The following is a 24124-nucleotide window of genomic DNA, read 5'->3' as shown; positions in this document are numbered from 1 at the left end:
AAGGACCAAATTCAGAATCTGTTCCTAAGGACCTCAAGTGATAAATGAACAGATACTCGTAGATTTTTGTAGTCTGAGTATTAACTATACTTGAATTTGGTTCTTAGGAATAAATAGTTTCGAAATTTGGTTCTTGTGATATTTTTTTTCCTTCTTATTCTAACCATAACCGTTGACTGAGACAAATAGGTCAAGAGAATAATGTAGTTCTGCTTAATGTTATGAACTTGGACCTCTTTCTTTCTCTCCTCCTCCTCCGCATGTCTGTTCTTTATCTTGTTTACTTTCCAGACTAGTTAACAGATTTGGTGTAGATGGTAACATTAGGTGATATGAGACTAAGGGGCAGACATGATGTCAACACAACTATGGAACAAAAATACATTATTGACATTGAGCTAACATACAAAAACTAAGTAAAATGCTGATTGCCTGCATAGTGTACCAAAAGAAATGCCTCTGGCCATGCAGCATTTTCCTTTTCCAGCATGTGGTTAGGTTTATAAATGCTTGACGATGGGCTAAATATCCAGGTTAAACATCAAGCTTGTCAAATGATGGGAGGATTGTTACAACTCCGTCAGTCCAATTAGCCAAATTTCAGGTGGATGATACACGCAGTTTGTCCGATAAACCATTTGTAGACTGAAGCAATGCAATAATAAGGGAGTGTTTGGATAGAACCAAACCATAGTTCAGAAGTGCTTTTACGGTACGAGTAAATATGTGGGGAGATTACCATGTTTGTCGAAGTGCTTCTGAAACCACGGTTTGGAGCACCCAAACAGGCCCTAATAGCTATTGGCCAAACCTCCAAACTTAATGCAGTTTGCAATCACTTTATTTAAGAAAATAGATATAAAGGTTAATGACTCCAAAAAAAAACATGATTATGAGGCCAACCCTACACAATTTATAATTTAAATCATTCCAATTTATATGTCAAGACAACCAGATCTGAAAAATTATTTTCAATAACTTCAATGCTAGACAGAAGAAAACCTCAAACAGAAGATCTATATTCCACAGTCTCTCAAAAATAATGTGCCCAAGTGAAATTGACATTAATTTTTAGATCGTGAGCCGTCAGTCTAATGTGTTCTTCATTGTGTTGAGGCCATTTTAAAGAAGATTGACAATCTGTTTGAATGGAGAGAAAAGTTGAAAAAAAGAAAATAGAAAAGAAGAGAAAGTGGAGCACAATGTTATCACTCATTGTGATTGGATGAAGAGGATAAAATATAGAGGAAAGAAAGAAGACAAATGTCACAAAGACGATAATACCCATATGTGAGGATATATTATGTCATGTCATTATTCATCAAAATAAATCGAAGGGAAAAATCATATTAAAATTAACGCCATTTAAAACCAGTTATTTGACAAAGAAATGTTTTTAACCTCTTCTATTTCAAAATCAAATAATTTGACAAAAATATATTTTTCTACTTTTCTATTTAAAAATCAAAATGAATAATTTTGTAAAGTAGAATACAATAATTTGAAGAATTCCTTCATTCCTCTTCTTCTCTTTCTTCTGCTGCTTCTATTTGTAAATTCCTCTCTCTATCTCTCTCTCTCTAAACACAACTTTTTATTACACTTTCTCTTTTGGAATTTCAACACTACTCATTCTTAGCTTCCTTTTTATATCACGAGATCCCCATCCCTTTCTCTCTGTTTCTCCTCCTTCTCATGTCTTCTTCAAAGCTCGCAGTTTTACGTTTCTCTGTTCTCACTTCTAGTGGGATACCTTCTTGTAGTTCCATTATCAAGCTCTTGTGAAACACAGAGACAGACACACAGAGAGAGAGAGAGAGAGAGAGAGAGAGAGAGAGAGGACTGAGACCTCCCCTTCATGGTAGATTCGCAGGAAAATGTGGAATTCTGTGGAAGACAAACAAGGAATGCAAAGTCAAGGGCACTGTTGAAGAGAAAGGAGGAAGAGAGGTGACTGGGTATGCAGGAAGGATGGTCAAGACTCGAGGCAGAGCGCAAGGGCAACATGGGAATAAACATTTCCCTCAAGGAGATTTTATCTTTTTTTTTTGGGGGGGGGGGGGAGCAGGTCCCGCCTATTATTTTTCTCCCCATTTTCCCTCCTTATCTAAACAAAGGGAAATTTGTTTTTCTTTCCTAGTATTCTTTCCTCTCAACTTTTCCTTCCATCTAATAAACAAGCAATGAAAGCAGTAGGCATGTTAACAGCTAAGAAGAAAAATAGATATTAAAGATCTTAATACAGTAACATACACACCTGTTCAAAATTTTTTCTACGACCAAGGTCATAACGCCATTTTGGAGTTGTTTTCTTCTCATATGCCTGGTAAAAAGCAAAGAAAATCCCAACAAAATCAAAGTCACAAACACTATCCAAGCCATTCCAACTTCAAGGAGGAGCAAAAAGAAGTAAATCACATTTTTAATGTTGAAAGATTTTCAACAAAGGAAAAATCGCATAATCATTTGAAGTTTTAGATTTCCATTTGACGCATCATAATACAATTATCAAGTGAAATGAACCTAAAAGGTGTGATCAACTAAACCCAATTTGTTTTAGTTTCTCTTGATAACCATAGCTCAAACTGCCATAAATATAACGGTTACTCATAGAGAAAGACAATGTAAGCTTGAAGCGTCTCCAACCATGGAAAACAAAGAAAGTCGAAAGAAAACATATCAAATTCAGAACTTTGTTTTTGATAGATAAAGGACAAAAGAAATAAATGCAAAAAATACATATATATTACCTCAATAGTTGTTGTATTAGCAGACACCAAAGACACGTGCATAATAAGAAATCCAAAAACGCTCAATGCAAATGCCAGGTTCAAAACTGTACGTAATTCAACAACGTTACAGAAATTCACAGTAGAAACTAACGATTGAATCAAGCAGTGGTTCAAAACCCCACCAAAAGCAAGAAAAGTTGTTGCGAGTGTGCTAGGTGTCCCGGGAATTTCTCCATCACTAAAGAATGCAATGAAGTTTGGCAACAATGATACTGTCACAAGAGTTGTCTCAAGAAATGTGTAGAACTGCACAAAGATCAAATAGAATAAAGTCACCACTGAAACGATTTTTCTGTAGGCAGCAACAAATAAAGGAAACAAATACACAACCATTACATACAAAACAACAAAGTAAAACATGCAGGCTCATTAAATTTCATTCACAATTTTTTATACGTATTTGGATATTGGTCACACCTTATGATACTCAATAACATTATCCGTATCAACATTTATCTAAATAGTTCTTTCGCAACCTAGACAGAAAAAAAGAGAAAAAGAAGAAGAAGAAGAAGCAGCAGTTTTTCATTCAAAGTCTTGAGGTTATAGGAGGCATATCCCTTTTTGCACATAAGAAAGAAGTGACAACAATATCCCTCCTAGGATAAGATGGAAACCATAAAAGATTGTGATCTACAGACTAGGAAATGGAAAGTATAAAACTGCAACTTATGGTCTCCCACAAAATCTAGTGCATAACTACCTAAGCCATAACGCTAGCAAATCAGTTAAGTCTATTCCAAGTTACCCACTCCTTATTGTCACAAATAATGAAATAAATTTCATTTTCTATGTAAGAACCAGAACTATTATGATAAAGGTGTCATGTACATAACAGCAACGAGTGTTTTACTTGAAAGCGGAAATCGCATGATTAATGCCTCAGTCTTACAAAAAGTTGAAGACACAATATGATCAATGCAGGTATGAAATCATAGCTACTCATCTGAATTGACACAAAATACAAAATCTATTAGGGTTCCCATACCAGGAACAGAAGAAAATACTTGTAGTTTAGAGCACCAACACAGTTAACTACCCAAACACAGTGGTGATCCATCTTCAGCACGCATCGTCCGCCTAGCACCAAACCAATAGATATCAAAGTTATCTCACCTATTCTCAGTACAGAACAAACTGTTAAAGTTTACAGCAAGACTCACAAACTGAACAATGATGACACCGAGGTGGTTTAAGTTGATTGCACTTCCTGCAGAACCGGATTCGTTGACTTGAAGGATCTGACGGCACATTACTAAATTCTGATCCGTTTAATGGGTCAGCTTCTCCTCTCTCCTCATCAATAGCAGGCCTCCAATTAGGAGGCACACATCCGGGATCCGTAAGGACAGTAGCAAAGTAACTCCACAATAGCATAACCAACTGCAGCAATTGAATTTCAACCAATAATATCATTTCATTATACGCTCACAAAGAACATGCTCTATTAGTCTTCGAACTAAAAGATTTCAATCATGACCTTAAATGAAAATCCTCTACTCAGCAAAACTCGTTCCTTAAAAATTCTGTCCTAACACCCAAAAAATCTAGTTTTCAAATTTTTCAAGTGTATTACGAAGACCATACATTCAAACCCCTTGACCTTTGTCAAAGGATCATAACCTTAGTTCCCAAACATTTACTATTTTGGACAAGCCGAATTTCAACAATTGGCTAACGCCTTCAGAGAATCTGAATGCACTTCATAATTTCCCAAACAAGAAAAGAAATTTAACACCTAACAAACAAAATCCTGAAATAACCTCATAATCCCCAGCGCGAAAATAGTCAGCACTGAAAACTTACCAAACAATGAAACAAGATCAACACCGCCATGGCAATGACAGAATCAGGCCACCCAGCGGACAGAGCAGGGCCATAAGTAGTAAAAACGACAGCATAATAACTGACCCCCACAACACCAAGAACCAAGAGGATCATGATCGAGCCAAGCCCTCGCAAAGCAGTGCAGAACTTGAAAACGTTCCAAGCCATCGTAGCTCCAGATCTATGCATAATCACGAATAAGAAAACCCTGATTTTATTTTAACTAAAAAATTCCCAGACTTTTGCTATTCACTCCGAAGCAGGACACGAGCACAGTTTTAAGCAAATCATTGACGATTCGCTCGAAAGCAACAGATCAAAGTAGGCACTGCTTCAGATGAAGGAAGAACGAAGCGAAGGGAACGATTTACCGTAACAAAACCTGTTTCTTTCGTGGTGGGATTCTGGGATTACCGACAAATCGACAATGGCCTTCGTAAATCTAGGGTTAAAAAGATATTTAAAGTTTTATACAGAAAGGAATTCGAGTCTAAAGAAAACCACCACTGGTTTGGTAGGAGGATGCAACTTTATTCTCTTTTTGCTAGGGAATTATTATGAGATTGGTATCGTAGGAAATTATCATCAATCATGAATTGCTTGATCATTCTGAGAGGTTTGCCCAATTTTATATCCATAATTATCTGCTCTCTTTGACGTAAAAATTTATTTGATTTTTATTTTAATTTTAAATATAAAATTTTAATCTATTTTATTTTTTATATTTATATATTTTTTAAGTAGTCTTTTTAATTTAATTAGCAAAAATATTTTAATAAAAACAACTTAATTTATTTTTTTAATTTATTCAAATTAATTAGTCGGTAATATTTAGCAATACCCATACAATTACCTACGTACATTGCATCCGTACAATTCACTTTAGAATTTGTGTGCGTATAAATCTGTACTGTCTGTTTTTGTTTAATGTAATAAAATATTAAGTATGTAAATTTTTTTTGCCAGCATTAAGTATATAAATTTAAAAACTTAATAAGTTTTTACCAACATTATTTGATGTAACAACTTAGGAAAAATTACCTAAGTGGACAAAGTATCAAATTTAATTTTCAATAAATCATATTTTGCAAATTTTTCTTGCCAGATATATATTTATAAATTTTGTGCAATACGTAAAAATATACTCCATCTTTAATATATAGTATACTTTAATAGGATGCATACTAGGAATTCTGATCCCATTGATACCTTGCATTTCATAAAACATACTTATTTATAGGCAAATAGAGAAACTTTTCATATAAATGTACTCCCTTCAATCCTATTTATAAACTTCAAATTTAAGAAAGGGTGTCGTTCACTTTATAACCTTCAATTTGAGTTTATCTTAACATTTAATATAGATTTTCTAATATTGCCTTTAATTAATTTTCTCTTATTATATTTCTCCACACATTCTTTTTCTTCTTTTTTCTCATTTATTACAAGGATATAAATAAAAAATATATTTCTAACTTATCTATTATTTTTAAATAATTTTAAATAATTATTCCCTTATATCTAAGTTAGTTATTTGAAGCTTATAATAAGGATCGACGGGAGCATAATTTTACCCTTTATTTATTATTATATTGATTTTGTTTTGTATAATATAATATATAGTAAATAAAATTAAAATTAAAAAGTTATTGAATTTTAATGCAAAATTAATGAAGTTTGAAGTTTTTCTTTTTATTTTTGTAAAGCATATTGAAAGTGACTTATAAATAGAAATATATATGCATATCACCTTTACTACTTAATATAAAAATTAGTTTAGGATTATATTTGATTTTAAATATAAAACATCAATTTATTTTGTCTCCTAATTTTATCTTTTTTCTCAAAATATCCCAATTGGTCACAGAAGTTCCTAATGAGGGGACATAATTAAATTGGGTAGTTTAGAAAAACTAACACCCATTTGTCACCTGATTTAATTAATTTTTAATATCTCTACTAATTACCAAATACTACCTTTGAACCTTAATATAAAAACTAGTTAGAGATTTTATTTGGTTTTAAATATAAAATCATAATTTATTTTGTCTTTAACATTTATCTATTTTGCTCTCAAATAATCCTCATAGTAATTACATCTGTTGAAGAGTTTTCATTAAAAAAAATACTCTAATTTCAGTACAAATGATTGATAGGGTAGCTTAGAAACGACAATATTCATTTATTATAAATAATTAATTTAATTAATTTTTTTAATGTCTATCAGTTAATTATCTGATTTTTATAAAGAAGGCAGGTAGTATAATAGTAAGGTTAGCTGAAAATAACATAAGATAATCTAAATGTTGCTCTAGCTTGGTCAAGAATCTAGAAGGTATACGCATACCAAGACCATCCCATATTTAAATTATATCGAAGATTGTGACCTTATTCATCTAATTCTAATTTACATTAATTTGGATAATGACTGGTTGCCAGGGTTGGAGAAAATACACAGGGAGATGATGTCACTGATGATTGCTTATGCTTGCTGCCCACGACAAGGAATCTTCCGTGTGTGTATGTATATATGTATGTATATGTATATGGGTGTATGTATATTTAAGACTAGAATGCAATTTTGTCGTTAATTTGTTGTGAATTCCGCTATTAAAATTAGTGACGAAATCCTTGACCAATAGCTCTCTTCCCATTTGAAGGGGTTTTGATTTTGTAAGGAACCAAGAAAGGAAAAAAAAAAATGAAAACTTGGATGGAAAAACAATTGTGGGAAAGGCAAAAAAATTTCAATGGAAACTAAGATCAACAAGGTCTGTATTTGCTTGAAGGGTTTAAAACTTTAAATTTAAACTTTATACGCTGCTGATTTCTTTTAAAATTTAAATTTGGCTTTGGACATGAGAGTGGAAACAGGCCAGACTATTTGGACTTGATTTGCATTTGGCCCGGTTTTTTTTCATGCTTGTTTAAAAGCATATTTAGGGTGTGTTTGGATGAAACCAAATCGTGGATTGGAAAAGTGATTCTGGAGAATAGATTCTGGAAAGAATAGATTTTATGAAAAAGTGATTTTAAGAAGTGAGAGTGTTTGGATAATTGTTATCAGAAGCACTTTTTATATATACAAATTACTAAAAAGAAAGACATAAGTTAATATGATAATTACAGAAAAAATAGATTTTATGATATATTTTAATTTGAAGGAATAAAATTGTTAATAATATACTCCTCCGGTCCTTAATATAAGACCCATTTAACTAATTTGATTAGATTAAGAAAGTTAAGTAAGTTAGTTAATTATAAGAAAAGTGACACATTTTTCCCAAAATACCATAATCATCTTTCTTAATACCCCTTCTTCCTCTTCTACTTGATTATGGGTGAGAGAGTATCTATAGGGATAATTTAGATAAAATTGATAAATATGAGAAATTGGTCTTATATTTAGGATCAAAACCAACTCAAGAATTGGGTCCTATATTAAGGACCGGAGGAGTATTTTTATTAACATAATTAATAATACATAAGATAATATAATTAATAAATAAATAATATGTATATATATTTATAAAATATAAGATTAAATATGTTTATAAAAAAAATAATAAGATACATATCCTATAGGCTCTCACACTCTCCCTTTTTTCTCCAAAAGCAAAAAAGTTTTGCTTTTTCCAAAACCATGGTTTTGGTTTTTGGTTGGGTGTTTGGATGATTTATTCCCCAAACCATGGTTTGATAAATAAATAGTTTGATAAGCCAAATCTAGACTATTTGAGAAATCTATTAAACTTGTTAGGTAATAAATTTAAAGTTGTAATATTATGAAAAAAAAATTAGTTAATGCTATTATTTTGATGTGCTCTTTTGATCTTTTTATTTTTATTTTTATACATAGTTAATGATTCCTTAAATTTTGAAGTTCAAGTGAAAATAAAAATAGAGTTTAAAATAATAATGTCAATAAATAATGTGATCTTTAAATTCTAAAAATATAGATAAAATAGCAACCAAAAATTTTGTTCTAAAAGGATAGTTAAAATGAAGGAGAATAAATGATAAATTAATTAACTTATGTATTATGTTAATCAAATTATGATACCTACTATGTTTATTGTAAAATTAATAATTTTTCTCCCTATTTATTTGCCTTAATTTTACTTTGATATAGTCTTATACCAAATTTTAACATATAATTATGACTAGTTTTTAATAATATCCTTATTAAGATTTAAAATAGTATCAATGACATTAAAATTTAAATAAAATACAAGATTAAAAAATAATTATTATGTAGTATGTATGTTTTGTTTGTTCATTAGTATGTGTATTTCTTATCATATAATTTAAAAATTTTAAAAACACAAGCTTTTAAACAGGCTTTAAGCCAGATTAAGCTTTTATATAGAACAGGTTGAAAGATAAATCTATAACAAGTCACATGTTAAACTCAAATCAATTTATTATAAAATAAATCTGACCTCCCTCGCAAAATACTTCATAGATTCGTACCTGAACCTTAAAAATTATTAATATTCATAACCACAGATAATTGGAAATTGGATTGATTTTGATTTTATTTACATCTGCGTGGCAAAATTAATGCAAGCAAATTCTAAGTGATGCTAATTAAGGGTCATATCATCAACTGTTAACATTTTCCCCTTACAAATTAACAAATTATAAGTACAAAAATTGACACATTTAATTGAAGAACTATAAGAATCCAGTAAAAAAAGAAAAAAGTTACAAGAATTTAATTAAAGAATAAAGTAAAGTTATAGGTACTGCATATTAATCTTCCCTATCTTTTACTATTAAGTCTAATTAGATTTATATTAGAAAAAGCCCTAGGAGGTCATTTTTAAGAACCTATTTAACCCTTGTTTTTTTTGGTCAAAAAACCTATTTAACCTATTTGTTTTACTAAGGGGTGTTTGGACGGAAACTAAACCATGGTTTCAAAAGTGTTTTTATATTTTATGAAATAAATATGTGAAGAAGTTTACCTCATTTTGTAGAAAAGTACTTTTTAAAAGTATTTTTAAGAGTTGCCAAACACTTTTTTTAATCTAATCCCAAGTCTAGTTCCTATTTCAGCTATGATGTTGTAATTGTCATCCTTGACTCAGTTACTGCTCTTTGTTTATCTTTCATTCTCAAATAATATAAATATGTAATTGTCATATTACAAAAGTCAATTTGGCTTAAATAAAATAATAGATACGAACGGAAGAAAATCGAGGCACATCCAGACATAGGCTTCCCCCTCACAAAGAAGATAATTAATTCTCCATCTTCTAGGTCCCAAAATGACCATCGTATATTTATTTGTACATGAAATATAAATTAAAAAGATTATCACCTTATTATTATTTTTATTTTTGCTGCTTCTCTCCCACTTTCTATTAACAGAACAATTAAGGGCCCAGGAGACATTTGGTGACTACAAGGAAAGAAATAAAACTTGTCTTACACAAAATAATATGTATCATATTTGCTATTTTGGTGTAATACATGTGGTATTACTAATCTAAATGTACATTATCAAACAAAAATGAAAATAAATCTTTTTGTTATAAATAAAGAAGAAATATAGAGAAGAATTATACAGAGGAAGAGAAGATCAACAATAGTATTTCTCATTCCATTCAAGAGTGGTTAATACATTATACATAGCTTCTATTTATAGGTACAGCTTTACACCTTTGATAGAATCTATATGTTATACAATAATAGAAGATAATTGTGGGATATAGAGATAATGGGAGATATTAGAGATTATAGGAGATATAGAAAATAATACGAGATATATAGACATCTATAAAGATATTATTATATTCATAATATTTTCAATATAGTTTATAGTTCAAAAATTGTCACATGCATCCTCGATCCCATTACTAAAAAATTGGTATGAACAGGGTATTTTTATTTTATTTTATTTTATAAATGTATGCGGTTTCTCTTAATTATCCAAGTGATAATTGAACAGTTCAAAACTCATTTATTTTATTTTTATATTTCAAGTTGAAATATTTGTTATACTTTGATAATTGTGGAATTATATCATTTTCCATTTTGCATCATTTGATGTAAAAATCTCATTATCAATAAGCGTTAATATGAATGAAATAGATTTTATCCGTTTGAAGTATCGAATTCGCATATGTTTTTAAAAGGCTTATCCTTAATTTGGACCGACAATAATTGAAAGTTAATTAAAATAAGAAAATATAAACTATTCACAAAAATATCTGCACATCATGGAATTTATTTTCTTCTAATTGAGAGGCACATAAGATTCAGTTGCATTGATGCTAAAATAAAATTCCACGTTGAAACTTTCACGGCATGTCTTTATGGCCGAAACAAGAAAGGTGAAATCAGACTGAGTCTTACTCTTAACAGGTACTACTAGAAAAAAGGCTTTTAACGGTGATTAATAGTGGTTTTTCATGGCTGTTTTAAAGGTGAAGTTGATACAGTCGACTTTGAAAGGTAAACAAAACACGACGGTTACGTAAAAAACCATCGTGGAAAATTAAAATTCCACGGCGGTTACATAAGACACCGCCGTTGAAAGTTTACTTTCCACACGGTTTTTTACATAACCGCAGTGGAAAATTATTTTAACGGTGGTTATATGAATAACCGCCGTTAAAATTTTTTTTTTAAAAAAATTCTGCTCGATTTTCATTTTTACCATTATGCAGTTTACAATTCCAAATAAAATGTAGGCAGCACAGAATACGCAGAACAAGACCATATAAACAAGAAATCAATTAGTTAGTTAATATATACAACAAGCATTGAAATTTTTTACACAGAAACCAATAAACTAAGAGAAACCAATAGAACTAAGGGGAACCTAAGACCAAAGAACACGTATAGGAACCAAGAGAACTAGCAATCTTGAAAGAAAAGTAACTACTTCTGTCTGTACAATAGAAATCATAAACATGTATAAGAGGGAACCAAGAGTCTAACAACGAATTTTTTGGAGAATGACCTAACTATTTTTTCAATATTTTGCACCAATATTGTTGACAAAGTGTTCCTCATCAAGTTGATGTTATCCATGGGATATGACGCAATATTTTAAAATACATGTTAATAAAAAATAACACAGTAAACTTAATTAAAAATATGAAATGAATTAAAGAATGTCATGCAACGTAACTTATTTTTACCTCGTCTAATTTCTCAGTTACTCCTATCTGAATGATGTCATTCATGTAGCAGATAACATAATATCTACATTCAACATGTCCTTGTTGACAATGGTAATAACAAAATGAAATATAAAATTGAATATTAGACATTGTTGATTATAGACATTAACTTTAACTCATCTAAAAAAGTTTAAAAGTTAGTTCAAAACAACATACCTTTGAAAGAATCCATATTGGTAATTGTCTATTTTGTTTAATTGCCATAACATTGAAACCAAAAGCCCTATCAACAGTATGAAAGAAAATGACATTAGAACATGCTTTTATAAACTTCACACGTAATAAATATATAAATATAAACTAACGTGTCGATGACATCTTTGGTTTTTTCGGATAGACTTCCATAGAGTGAATCAAACCAATAAACTTTGTTATCAAAAGGGGCACAAACAATTAGAGTCCAATGATAACTGCAAAAGACAAACCATGTTAATTATAATCCTACACATGCAACTTGTGTATCTCAAATACAATAATACACTTACTCTTCCATGTAAGGTACAAAATACATTGGCTTTCTGGTCTGAGTCATTGTGGTCATCATGTAGATTGACCTCGCTTTCATAGTATTAAGCTCTTTCTGCACCCTTTGAGGATACATAAAACCATATGTTTCTTCAAATCCTCTGTTTCGACATATTTGAGTAAAGTGCCTGTTGTTCAAATAAGAAATATTAGAACATACATAAAGTATAACATGAAATAAGAAAATGATATTGTAACTTACAAAATAGTGAGCTGCATGAAGACTATATCAAGCTCCTCAAAGTTGAGGAACTGAACGAGGTCCCTCTTGTCAATGGTGAAGTCGTATGTTATATCTAAACCCACAATCCCCAACGGCATCTTGAAAGTAATAAGCTTATCCATGTTTGGCAATACAGAATGAAGAACCTCCAAACTGGAATACATAAGCGCAACATCACCAGGAAGAGGCAGGAGTACAAGATCTGATGATGCGCTCGTTGTGGCTTTCTTCATTGCTACCTTCTTCACCATTAGCTTTGCAATAAGTCTCTTTGGCCACAAAATGAAATGCCCTTTAGCTTAGGCCAAGAGTCAAACCTCATTAGTAGAATTGGGCACTGATGTACCGCAATAACCACGAACAATCCTTTCCACTGTCACCCTTGCTTGATTGCTCTGAATTTTGTTGCCGTGAATCGTTGTGCCCATGAATGCTCGATCACTAGTGACATGAACATGTGAATTTTCATAATCCACATAGAGAGTACACGGCATCCTATTGTCTTCGACAGGGTCAAGGCTAGGGTCAGGGTCAGATACTGTCAGTTGCTATGTCTAATTATTACTGCCCTTCCTGCTTTTTATCACAAGTGAACCCGGAAACATAATATGAAATTAGTTAAGGTACATTAAATAAGTTTAAATGGATCAAATAATTTGAAAAGATATGTGATTATTACCTAGGAAAGTTTAGATACTTAGGGCATCTGGAATCCGCTCATGCCCATCATCATCAGAGTTTGTTGAAACTTGGCATCAAATTCGTCATGTATCTTTTGCATTTCTGCCATGTGTTGTTGACTGAGTTCAGCTCGAACTCTCTCTGTTTCTTCCTGTAATCGTTGGTCGAGCTCCTCTTTAGATACCATGTTAGCGGACGATGATCGTGCTTCTTTGTGAAGCAAAGCCAAAAAATTCTTTAATACCAATCCCTTTAGGGGTCCCCCTGACTCTGTTGGGATGATCAGCCTTTCCAATGGCAGTGGCCAAGATATCCATCCATCCTTGAGGGACGAATGTACCTTGGGATAATTGCTCCTCAAGTATATCCTATAACATTAAAGCAACAAATTCAATTTAAGATAATTGAAAAAAGCAATTAATGAAGCATAATTCTTAAATATTACTTACAATCCTCTCAGCAACAGCAGCAGATTGTGGAGTAATGTATTGACCCTTTTTAATCCTCGCCGCCTTCCATTTTTCTTAGCGAGAAGGACGCTCAATGAGTGAAATGTAGCTAGTAGGATCTGAAGCATCAGCCATCTATGCATTCTTCATCCGTTCCTCCATCATACTTCTTTCCAACTTACCATACCCTGCACGAGATATGGTATGTAGGTACACATTCTGCTCAAATATTTGTTTGTTCTTCTGACTCAATGCCGATGACAATGAAACAAATTCGACAAAGTTAGTTTAGTTAAATAAAATATGACCTAATTAAAAACTAAGTTTGAAGAAACCAAACCTAAAATGCAGGGTCTTCACGTTGCTTCACAAAACTCTTCCATGCCTCGTCACTAATAAACGAATATCGTTCTTTAGGATACCCACCCTTTCTTTTTCCACGAATATAATGTTTTGTAAGCGTGGATTTAAAATCCGTCCACCGTTTATCAAGTTGCTTAAACAAACGATCTCTCATTTGCTCAGTGGCAGGAATATCAAATGTCAGCTGCAATACAATAATAGCATAGAGTTATGAAATAAATAAGAAATTATAATTGAAACAAATAGAGAAAACAATTCATAATATACCAATATATCCTCCCAAATGTTTTGCTTCAAATCTTTGTCCACCTTCTTCCGGCTAAGAATGTCAATGCTAATCTTACTGCGTGCAACATAACTCACATAACTAGTAAATTGAGCCCCAGCCTTTCCTATAAGCTTCAAATCATTATCAAACTCCACTTTAATCCTCATAGGCTGTGTGATCTCATCACGTAAAGCCAAATGCCTCATACGGGTTGGCCCTCTACCCTTTCTTTGGCTAGTAAAAAAGCTGTCATCGCCAGAACCTTGTTGACCGAATTCGTCCATTTTCTGTTTAAAGAACAACGAATTAATAAATGTAAGAATAATAAATATTAAGTTAATATAAAACATTATTAAGTATATTTAATGGGTACCTTCTTCGCATATTGGGCATGTTTTAAATAACCGTCGTTAAAAATACTTTCCACGGCGGTTTTCTTAATAACCGTTGTGGAAAATCTAGAACTTAACCAACTTATTTACAAAAATGCTACCGCTTTTTTTTCCACGTCGTTTTTCTGATTAGCCGCCATTGTTTGGCAACGTTAAAAGTTTTTTTTTCTAGTAGTGACACTTTAACCCTGATTTTTATTTTTACATTAAAAATAGATAAATTCTATTCTATCATTTTATTTTTTAAAACCCTTTTTATTGTGTATTTTATAACAATTTACGTGTTGCTTAGCAACATCCATATCAGCCGTAGTTAGTAGACCATGAGCACAGAAGGACTGATGTTGAGAAAGGTGAGGAAAACCACATGGACCTAAATAAAAATTTTGATGAAAGTATAAATAAGGATTGACACCTTAACCCTAAATTTTGCTTGCAGCATTCAATTACGTGCACATGCATCATAGGTGTTTCCACGTACTTAACTGGGCCCCTCTCACCTGCGTCACTTGGATTTACCATAATTATCATGCACAAAGACAGCAAAAAAGAAGACTGAATTCAAAAAATTGATCTTTGGGGTGGGGTGGGGGGGGGGGGAATGATAATTAGGTTTCTTCTTAATAAGCAATATTGGGTTCGAATCTTATAAAACGAAAAAAAGTTACTCCTCTAATCCTGAATATATATAGAAACTAATAAAAATGTTTGTTTTGATCTTTAAATGTGAAATCCTAATTTACTTTATCTATCAAATTTATAATTTATTTTTCAAATTATCTTAATTAGTACACGTAGTAAAAGAGTTTTTATCATGTCCGATTTTTCAATAAGCAAGACCAAAGGAGTATTTTTAAAAACTTGTATATGTTTCTTATAAATAATTAACTTGAATAATTTCTTTAATACATGCAAAATAATTATTTTGGCTTTTGAGGGGAAGAACATCTTAGTCAAATTATTGGTAATGGAGTTTGATAATATTTAAACTCATATATATATAATTGTACAAAAATTGGTGTGAGAAAAATATCAATAATTAAATTCAAAGCAGAATTTGTTGAACATACCAAATAGCAAATAGAGTGGTGAGCGAACCGAGCCAGGAAGCTTAGGACAAATGAAAGGTCCAATAACAAAAGGAGTAATCACGGTGACAACATCTAAACCATTTTCTTTTCCAAATTCAAGCACAGCTTTCTCTGCCAATGTCTTAGAAATGGCATAAGACCATCCAAATGGTTTTGAAGTTCTGAGATAATCCACATCCCCCCAGAAACTCTCACCCATCACTATTTCATCATCATCTTCTTTAATGCCATTGTAAGAAACAGCAGAACCACTTGAGGTATAAACAAATCTCTTGACAGTGTTTGAAGTGAGGCATGCCTTCATAATTCCCAGTGCTCCATTAATGGATGTTTTGGTCACTATCTCTTCATCTTCTTCCTTTTCCTTAAAATCCATTGGACTTGCCACTTGGAATACCCCAATACACCCTTTAATGGCTTCCTTGAAGCTTTCTGGTTCAGTTAAGTGTGCCTTCAGGAGTTGAAGTTTCTGACATGCACCTGGCAGGTTTGTGAGGAAGGTCATACCTTTCGTGTCTCCTCCAATGGAAAAGGAAATCATCAACCTGCATAAAGCTGACATTTGGTTCGTATCACTCAGACATAAAGATTTTGCACAAGTAGCCGGTCAATGATGGTTGGGTTGGATGAAAGGAACCCAATTTCCCTGAAGTAAGATCGAAAGTTTGAATCTTGTTGATGAAAAAATGACCCCAACTCTTTTTTGGTTGGGGAAGGGGAGATTTGGATGAATTCGACTTAAAAATTTTGCTTCCCCATCCCAGTTACATCTTCTCTATATTAAAAAAAATTTTCAACACCATTTGCTCATTTTCTTTAATTCCAGCTTATTAAAATGTCTCCTCCCCTCCATTTTCCTCCAACAATCTATACAACCCAGTTGGCCCAACAATGCTCAAATTTCAACCAATAGTAATGGATATCAAACACTTATATTGAAAAAAAGTAGACATAAGGTTTTGCATGAAGAACTACAAGACAAATCCCACACTAGAGTGATTTGATATGATTGAAATATAAGGACAGGAGTGAAATGTACCTGAGGAAGATGTACTAGTGGCATTAACAGAATAACCATCCTCAAGAAGTCTCTTGATAATCCAACAAGCAATAAAGCCAGTCCCACCAGTGACACATGTTCTTGCTCTTCCCTCTTCCATTCCAATTTCAAGACAAGACACAGACTAACAGAAATTCAGAGGAGAGATCTCTAATGGTGTGTGTGTGTGTATTAAATATCTGCAGCTCTATCCATTTCTGGTCCACATGGGGCTTTGCAATTCGCAGCGTTGTCTAGTTATCCATCGTTTCAGAAGCTATGTCTTTAATGTTGAGAACTTCACTTGCAGGTAACTTACATACTTTAAATCCTGAACAAAACAGAACTTTATTTGGTTTTCTTTCCATTGTCCATATTATATTCTTGTATATTTTTAGTATTACGTTTGGGAGTTAAGTTTTATCCAAATTGTTTTAAACAGTGCATAATTCATTACTTTCATAATTTCATTCATTAAAGGCGCCTTCTTTTATCTACCAGACTGGGATTATTACTGAAAGGAATCTTCTCCCCAAAAAAAAAACCGGGGGGGGGGGGGCGGGAAGAAAAGGAAAAGAAGAGGAAAAAAACGGATAACCTCAATTTCCCATTTATCTAACCATATCCCACCTCTTGAGGGCCACAAGTAAAAGACGAAAAAATGACCCTCTTAAAATGTGCCCCTGTTTAGCCAACCAAATTAGGACTTTCATTAGCCAACATCTAAGCATAACCAATATTAATATTCCAGTCATGTGCCAGCTCACCGATATAATGATCAATAATATAAACATGTCAAAGAATTAACACATATGCAACCCAACGCCATTTATATCCATATCTAATTATACTATTACTTCTGGTCTTAGATATAAGATCTAGTTTGTAGTACAAATCTTATATTCCTTCTCGTTCTATTTATAAACTTCAAATTTGGAGAGAGTGTGGTACATTTTATGAGGTTTAATTTGGGGTTTGTCTAAAGATTTAATGCTTTTTTTTTAAAAATCAATTTTGCCCTTAATTATTTATTTTTTCTCTTCTTTGTCATACCCTCTTGTCAAATTTTCCCATATATTCTATTTCATTCTTTTTCTTATTTATTATAAAAGCATATTTAGAACCAAAACTATATTTCTAACGTATTTATTGCTTTAAACCAATTTGAACTACTTGTTTGTTATCTGTGAAGTTATTTGAAACTTATAATAATGATTGAAGAGAGTATTTAGGACTAAAGGTAGTGCCATGTATAAGCTATTGACTTCTTATAAAAATTAACTCAATTAGTCCTAAATGTGAGAGCTAGTTGAGAGATTTGTTTGGATTCTATATATAAAATTTCACTCTATTCTGTCTCATAAATTTATAATTTATTTTTAAACAATTTTATTGATTGCATATACTAAAGAAGATTTTTATCAATAAGGGCGGTTTCTAATGCAAATGTTTGAAGGAATATTTTAAGGAAACTAACATACGTTTAATATAATAATTCACATAACTAATTTTTTTTAATATATGTAGATTAGTTATCTAACTTTTATATTTAGGAATAAAAGAATTATATTACAAATTTTCCTATTCATTTTTCAGTTAGTAGGATGATAGTCAATCTAGTCTGGGTTATTGAGTCGTGCATAAAAAACACTCACTTTCACTCATCACAACCAAGCGATATCAATCATGTGAGTATCAACAGTTTAATCAATATATATATCAGTTTATCTCCTTCCTTCACATATCTATTTCTCTCCCAAATCTATTCACAAGTTCAAATAAAAATTAATTAAAGCAGTGATACATAACTTCTTTTTGGTTCAGAAAAATAGTAATAACCCCATATCATTATTATCTTTATACTAATCATTTGTTGTTAAAAGCATATGTACAAAGCAGGGGCTAAACCAAAAGATCTTTTTTCCTTGGTATATGAACTTACCAATATAAACTCAAAGCCTCCACTAACAAACTTCGCTTCTCACAAATAACACCTTCAGGGCAAGCCTATCACCAATACAAATCATGTCCCGCATTCTGTTGAAACAACATTTCACACACACACACACACACATGTATGGTCATAATGTTAAAAAGAGATATGCTGAACCAAAATTTGTAATGCAATTCAATTTACAATCGCACACATATATTTGCCAAAACGACAATTACATACTCATCACCATATTATTACATATATGTTTGGTGAATTACAAGTCTAGACAATAATAGGTCAAGTTTACATATTGGGATTTAACCAGTGACTTCTTACTTACAAGGAGCATTCGTATCATTAGACTTTAAGGCCATTTACATATTTTTGACAGGATAATTTGACATGACACTATTATATATAGCTACAAATAACCCTTTTCTTTGCAGCATTCAATTGCATCCAACAACATTTCCTCAAGTCCATACTTGTACTCAAATCCAGCATCTATGAGCTTCTTCGATGACAGATCTGGAAATTTCAAGCCAGTGCTTTGTTTCAAGGAACTACAATGAATATAAGAGAAGTCAGGTGATTTACTTGAATCAAATTTGCACATCAGCACAAAGAAGAAGAACAAGGACAAGAGAACTCTTACTCTGGGGTTGGTATCTTAAATTCTGGGTATTTAGCAGACACTATTTCAGTCACTTTTTCAATGGTTGCAAAACATTTAGAACAATTATATCTCCCTTTTGGATTGGGATGTTCAAGCAGGAATATGTGTGTTCTTGCCACGTCGTCAACATGAACCATAGGTGTTTGCTGATAACTATGTGGGTCATTCTTACCTGCATCAGAATTTAAATGACATACAGAACTAAAGTATCTGCATAAACCAAATAAGATTATAAATAAATGTTCAGAACCAAGCTGAAGCATTGTACCAAGTAAAAAATAGAGTGTTGAACCAACAGAGCCAGGTAGCTTAGGACAAATGAAGGGTCCAACAACAAAAGTGGGAATCAAAGTGACAACATCTAATCCATTTTGTTCTCCAAATTCAAGCACTGCTTTCTCTGTCAATGTCTTAGAAACTGCATAAGACCATCCAAATATTTTCGAAGTTCTAAGTAAATTCACGTCACTCCATGAGCTCTCGTCCATCACTTCATCTTCTTTGCCAGTTGCAGAAACAGCAGCGGCACTGGAAGTGTAAACAACCCTCTTCACAGTCTTTGAAGTAAGGCAAGCTTTCAGAATACCTAATGCTCCATCAATGGATCTTTTGGTCACAATCTCTTCAGGTTCCTTTTCTTCAAAATCCACTGGAGTAGCCACATGGAACACTCCATTGCACCCTTCAATGGCTTCCTTGAAACTTTCTGGCTCGCTTAGGTCTGCGTTCAGAATTCGCAGCCTCTGAGATGCTCCTGGCAAATTTGTGAGGAAGCTCACATCTTTCTTGTGTTCTGCAATGGGAAACAAAATCATAAGATCTCATCTTCCGAAAGAGGAAAATGATACTAGCTAGCTGAATCTGTAAATATTGCTGAATTCAGATAAACAAAGAAAGATACAAAGGTTTTGCATATGAACAAGAGAAACGCAGCAGGGAAAAACAGTTATGGACAGTGAATTGACAGTGAATTGACAGTTTATATGTTTGCTTCAAATAAATGGACAATCATTGAAACCTGGGTAGGATCTAACGGTAGTACTAACTGAGTAGCCATCTTCAAGAAGTCTTTTAATGATCCAAGAACCTATGAAGCCAGTACCACCAGTAACACATACTCTTCCTTTGCTGTCTTCCATTCGGAGAAGAGCACACTTTTGAGTCTTTTGTTAAAGAAACAGAGAATCAAGGGATATGGGGGGCACCAATATCTTTCCGCTTTTCTTTCTGGGACACATGTCCTTTTCTTGCTGGGACACATGTTTCTTTGTGATTGGCACTAATTTTTGATTTCACTGGATTAGCTTTCGTCAGTCTTGCGCGGTGGTGATGGAATCCTCGTTTCTCCTTTCATCTAGTTTACTGCTAGAACGTCCCAGCGCCCAGAAGTTAAATTTCTCATCTTTCTCGTCGCTTTGAGTAAAAAATCACCCCTAGTATCTAGATGAAAGTATTTGATACAAGAAAGGAATATTAAAAAATTATATTTACTAATCAAATTTAACGATTTATTTTTATCAGTGAAACTTTCATATTTTATATCAAATTGTGTTATTTAACAAGTTAACTTATAAAAAAATTTATTAGTATCTCTCTATTTATTTTTTTACTCAAAATTTATGAGTAATTTTTCCTTGTTTTGAAAAGAGTATTCCTCTAATTTTATTTATAGAGTGATTGCAAATGTTTTATTAGAAACAAGAAAAATCTTAAATATTGTCAACGCTTTAACATTTGGTAAGTTTCATATAATAAATTTAATGAGGTGAAGGAGGAAAATACTATAGGACAAGAGGAATATTACTTCATTTTTCATGCATGTACCAAGAAAGCCAAAATTAGCCCCCCCAAATAAAAATCAATCTTGAAAATCATGAACATGTAGAAAGGAAAATTAGGTATTCATTTCTTTTCATTTTCTTTGTTGATAAGTGATAAAGCTCAATTTTTATATATTTTATCCCACATTAATTCAGGATTTAAATGATAATTTTGAGCTTAATTAGATTTTTATGCATAATTAGATTAATTGGTTGATTTTTGGATTTTGCATAAAAATTGAGATTTTGGATTAAAATATAGATATTTTGTGATTTCCTATTTTGACTTGGAATTAATTTTTCCTATTTCTTTGAAAACAAGTCTCATATTTTTAGAAAGATTATTTTTAGAAAGTTTTGCACTTTCTTGCCTAATTTTTGTGCATATCTGATATTTAATTTTTGATTATATTTGGATATAATCTACATTAATGGATGCACTTAAATTCTTGTAGGTCAAGAAAGAGCATATAGGAAATCCAATGGTGTAGATTGTTTCTTGGAATCTAAGCACAATCCAATGGCTAATATCAAGTGGGTCAATTAATTACTAATGGGCTTGAGCCTTGGATCCACAAAAATTTCCTTTTCTCCCATTAAAATATTTTTCTTATTTGAGAACAAGGATTTCACGCCTAATATCGGAAGAGAGAGTTCACGTTGAGAGCCAGTCAAAGAATTTTGTTCCCTTCTTCTTATACTTGTGGAGTGCCCATATATTCCCAGGATTCACGTCGCGTAGAGGGGGGAGGATTGAAACAATTATTTCACTCTCACACTCATCTTTTCCCTTGCGTAAGGACCCACTCCAACCCACATAATCATCCTCTTCTCTTCTTTACCCCTCATGGCTGCGGCATCTAATGACTTTGGAGGGAAGATAATTTTCATGGAGGCTTAAGCTTATTTGGAGGCAACTTGGGAGGAGCATGGAAAGACTAGAGCCTTGGGCTAGCACTTGAAGACCACAAGGGAGTGATGTTCCATTTATCTTTTTAATTCAAGGACTTGAAATTATTTAGTTTTAAATAATTTTAAGTTGTATTTTTGTTGAGACAATTTAGTTCTAGATTGTCATCTTTATGCTTGGATTGGATTGATATTTGGATTTTATTTGTGTTGAGACACTTGTTGAAATTTATGTTTAGAACCTTTGCATTGTTAATTGAATTTATAATTGAGTTTTCATTATGAGTTTAATTATCAATGTGGTTTGAATTGCAAAATTTGGGTTTTGCCTCTTAATTGTCTTTGTTTCAAGTAGGTAATTAAGTTTATTAATTCCACACTCTTATCACTTCCCTTTGGTCTAATTAACTGATTAAGGTTATGAAAGTTAAATTCCATGCGAATCCTAAGTTGTCCCCTCTACCTTACCTGAAGAGAACTTCTCAATTTTCACTTCTTAATTTTCTTTGCTTTCTGATTAATTTTCTTTATTCATTATTTTTATTTTCCTTCAAAAAAACCCCCAAAAATTGCATTGCATTCATTTAGTTTAATTTAATTTTCATATATATTTTAGGACATTTGCATCTTGCATTTAGAATTAGAATTTTGCATTTTAGTTTAGGTCCAATTTATTGCATTTTTTTTATCACCTAAATTTTTACCTAAAGAAACCCATAACTTGCTCCTTGGAAGTAATGACCTAGGTCGATCCTAAACTACAAATTAATTAGTTTAATTGAGTGCTTTAACGAGGCATCATCAATTTTGGCGCCGTTGCCGGGGAGCAATGGTTAAACTTTAGGTTTGATTTCTAGGTGATTTTGCATTTTTTTCTCTGTTTTTTTTTTTGGTGCATTTTTTTTTTTTCCTTCTTTTCATTTCACTTTGATTTGTGATAGTTGCTTAGTGCATGACTAGATCCTCTAGCAAAGAATTGTTTGAATTTGATCCTGAGATTGAGAGGACTTTTCATCAAAGAAGGAGGGCTCAAGCTAGCAATCTTATAGAAAGTGATTCTTCTGTCAAGTTAACTAATTCTCCTGACTCTTCTCATTCTGACAGTAGCATGGCTAATCCTGCTAGGACTATCAAGGAATTGGTTTCACCTGATCTGCATTTTCAAAATTGGTGCATTAATTATCCTGATATTGACACTGATTTTGAGTTAAAGTCTGGATTGATTCACTTACTTCCAAAATTTAATGGTCTTGCAGGCGAGGATCCATACAATCACTTGAAGACTTTTCATATGATTTGTACTGCTATGAAGCCTTCTGGTGTGTCTGAGGATCAGATTAAGATGCGTGCCTTCCCATTTTCTTTGGAAAGTTCTGCAAAGAATTGGCTTCTTCGCTTACCTCCTGGATTCATTACTTCATGGGACCAGCTGAAAAGGTTGTTTTTGGAAAAGTATTTCCCAGCATCTCGTACTTCCTCCATCAGGAAGGATATTTGTGGTTGTCGACAAATGTCTGGGGAATCCTTATATGAGTATTATGAGCGCTTTAAGGCATTGTTATCCAGTTGTCCTCACCACCAAATTTCAGATACATTGTTGATTCAATATTTTCATGAAGGGCTCTTGCCTCTTGAGAGAGATTTACTAGATTCTGCTGCTGGAGGTGCTCTTCTTGACTTGACTGTTGAAGCTGCTTGGAGATTGATTGAAAAGAAAGCTGAAAATACCCAACAGTTTGGTACTAGGCAGCAAGCTAGAGTAAATGAAGTTGGATTGCATTCATCTTATTCTGAGTCTCGCCTTGAGAGCAAAATTGATAAGTTAACATCTGCTATGGAGAAAATGGTTGTATTTCAGATGAAAAACTCCCAAAATATGGCTCCTTCTGTGGGATCTTCCTCTGCTTTCATCCCACAAGCTGACTCTACAGCTCTAA

At 32.5% G+C, this 24124-nt stretch overlaps 3 protein-coding genes across 8 annotated transcripts in view; all 3 read right to left on the bottom strand.

Annotated features, from left to right (window-relative positions):
- Nucleotides 1-1321: 1321 nt before the first annotated feature.
- LOC114720210 (probable protein S-acyltransferase 14) lies at nt 1322-11804 on the bottom strand. Of its 3 annotated transcripts, none has more exons than XM_028905844.1 (8): nt 4991-5128; nt 4599-4800; nt 3956-4175; nt 3781-3872; nt 2915-3038; nt 2751-2836; nt 2258-2323; nt 1322-1887 (listed from the first exon to the last, which is right to left on the bottom strand). In XM_028905844.1, the coding sequence occupies exons 2-8, from the start codon at nt 4785-4787 to the stop codon at nt 1720-1722; spliced, it is 945 nt and encodes a 314-aa protein (XP_028761677.1). In that variant the 5' UTR covers nt 4788-4800; nt 4991-5128; the 3' UTR covers nt 1322-1719. The 3 variants fall into 3 exon arrangements, with proteins under 3 accessions (XP_028761677.1, XP_028761668.1, XP_028761661.1); XM_028905835.1 differs by adding an exon at nt 11795-11804 and having other exon boundaries at nt 1323-1887; nt 4599-5109; XM_028905828.1 differs by having other exon boundaries at nt 1323-1887; nt 4599-5127.
- A 3944-nt stretch (nt 11805-15748) lies between these two features.
- LOC114720236 (vestitone reductase-like) lies at nt 15749-16967 on the bottom strand. Its single transcript, XM_028905868.1, has 2 exons — nt 16847-16967; nt 15749-16326 (listed from the first exon to the last, which is right to left on the bottom strand). Exons 1-2 carry the CDS (start codon nt 16965-16967, stop codon nt 15749-15751), a joined length of 699 nt encoding a protein of 232 aa, XP_028761701.1.
- A 2094-nt stretch (nt 16968-19061) lies between these two features.
- Nucleotides 19062-24124, bottom strand: part of LOC114720164 (vestitone reductase-like) — a 29246-nt gene continuing 24183 nt past the window's right edge. Inside the window, exons 1-4 of one of the 4 annotated variants that reach the window (XM_028905794.1) lie at nt 20477-20597; nt 19727-20251; nt 19438-19630; nt 19062-19345 (exon numbers count right to left, since the gene is read on the bottom strand). In XM_028905794.1, the coding sequence (XP_028761627.1) occupies nt 19204-19345; nt 19438-19630; nt 19727-20251; nt 20477-20597 (981 nt within the window). In that variant the 3' untranslated portion in view covers nt 19062-19203. Of the gene's footprint in view, nt 19346-19437; nt 19631-19726; nt 20252-20476; nt 20598-24124 lie in introns of those variants that run through there. The other 3 variants (XM_028905787.1, XM_028905817.1, XM_028905804.1) reach the window with 3 other exon arrangements.

The sequence above is a fragment of the Neltuma alba genome, unplaced genomic scaffold (assembly GCF_004799145.2).
Source record: "Neltuma alba isolate B1F8T4 unplaced genomic scaffold, ASM479914v2 tig00002210_pilon, whole genome shotgun sequence".
Taxonomy (NCBI): Eukaryota; Viridiplantae; Streptophyta; class Magnoliopsida; order Fabales; family Fabaceae; genus Neltuma; species Neltuma alba.
Note: the sequence above shows the minus strand (reverse complement) of the source record. Positions and strands in the feature narration are given on the sequence as shown.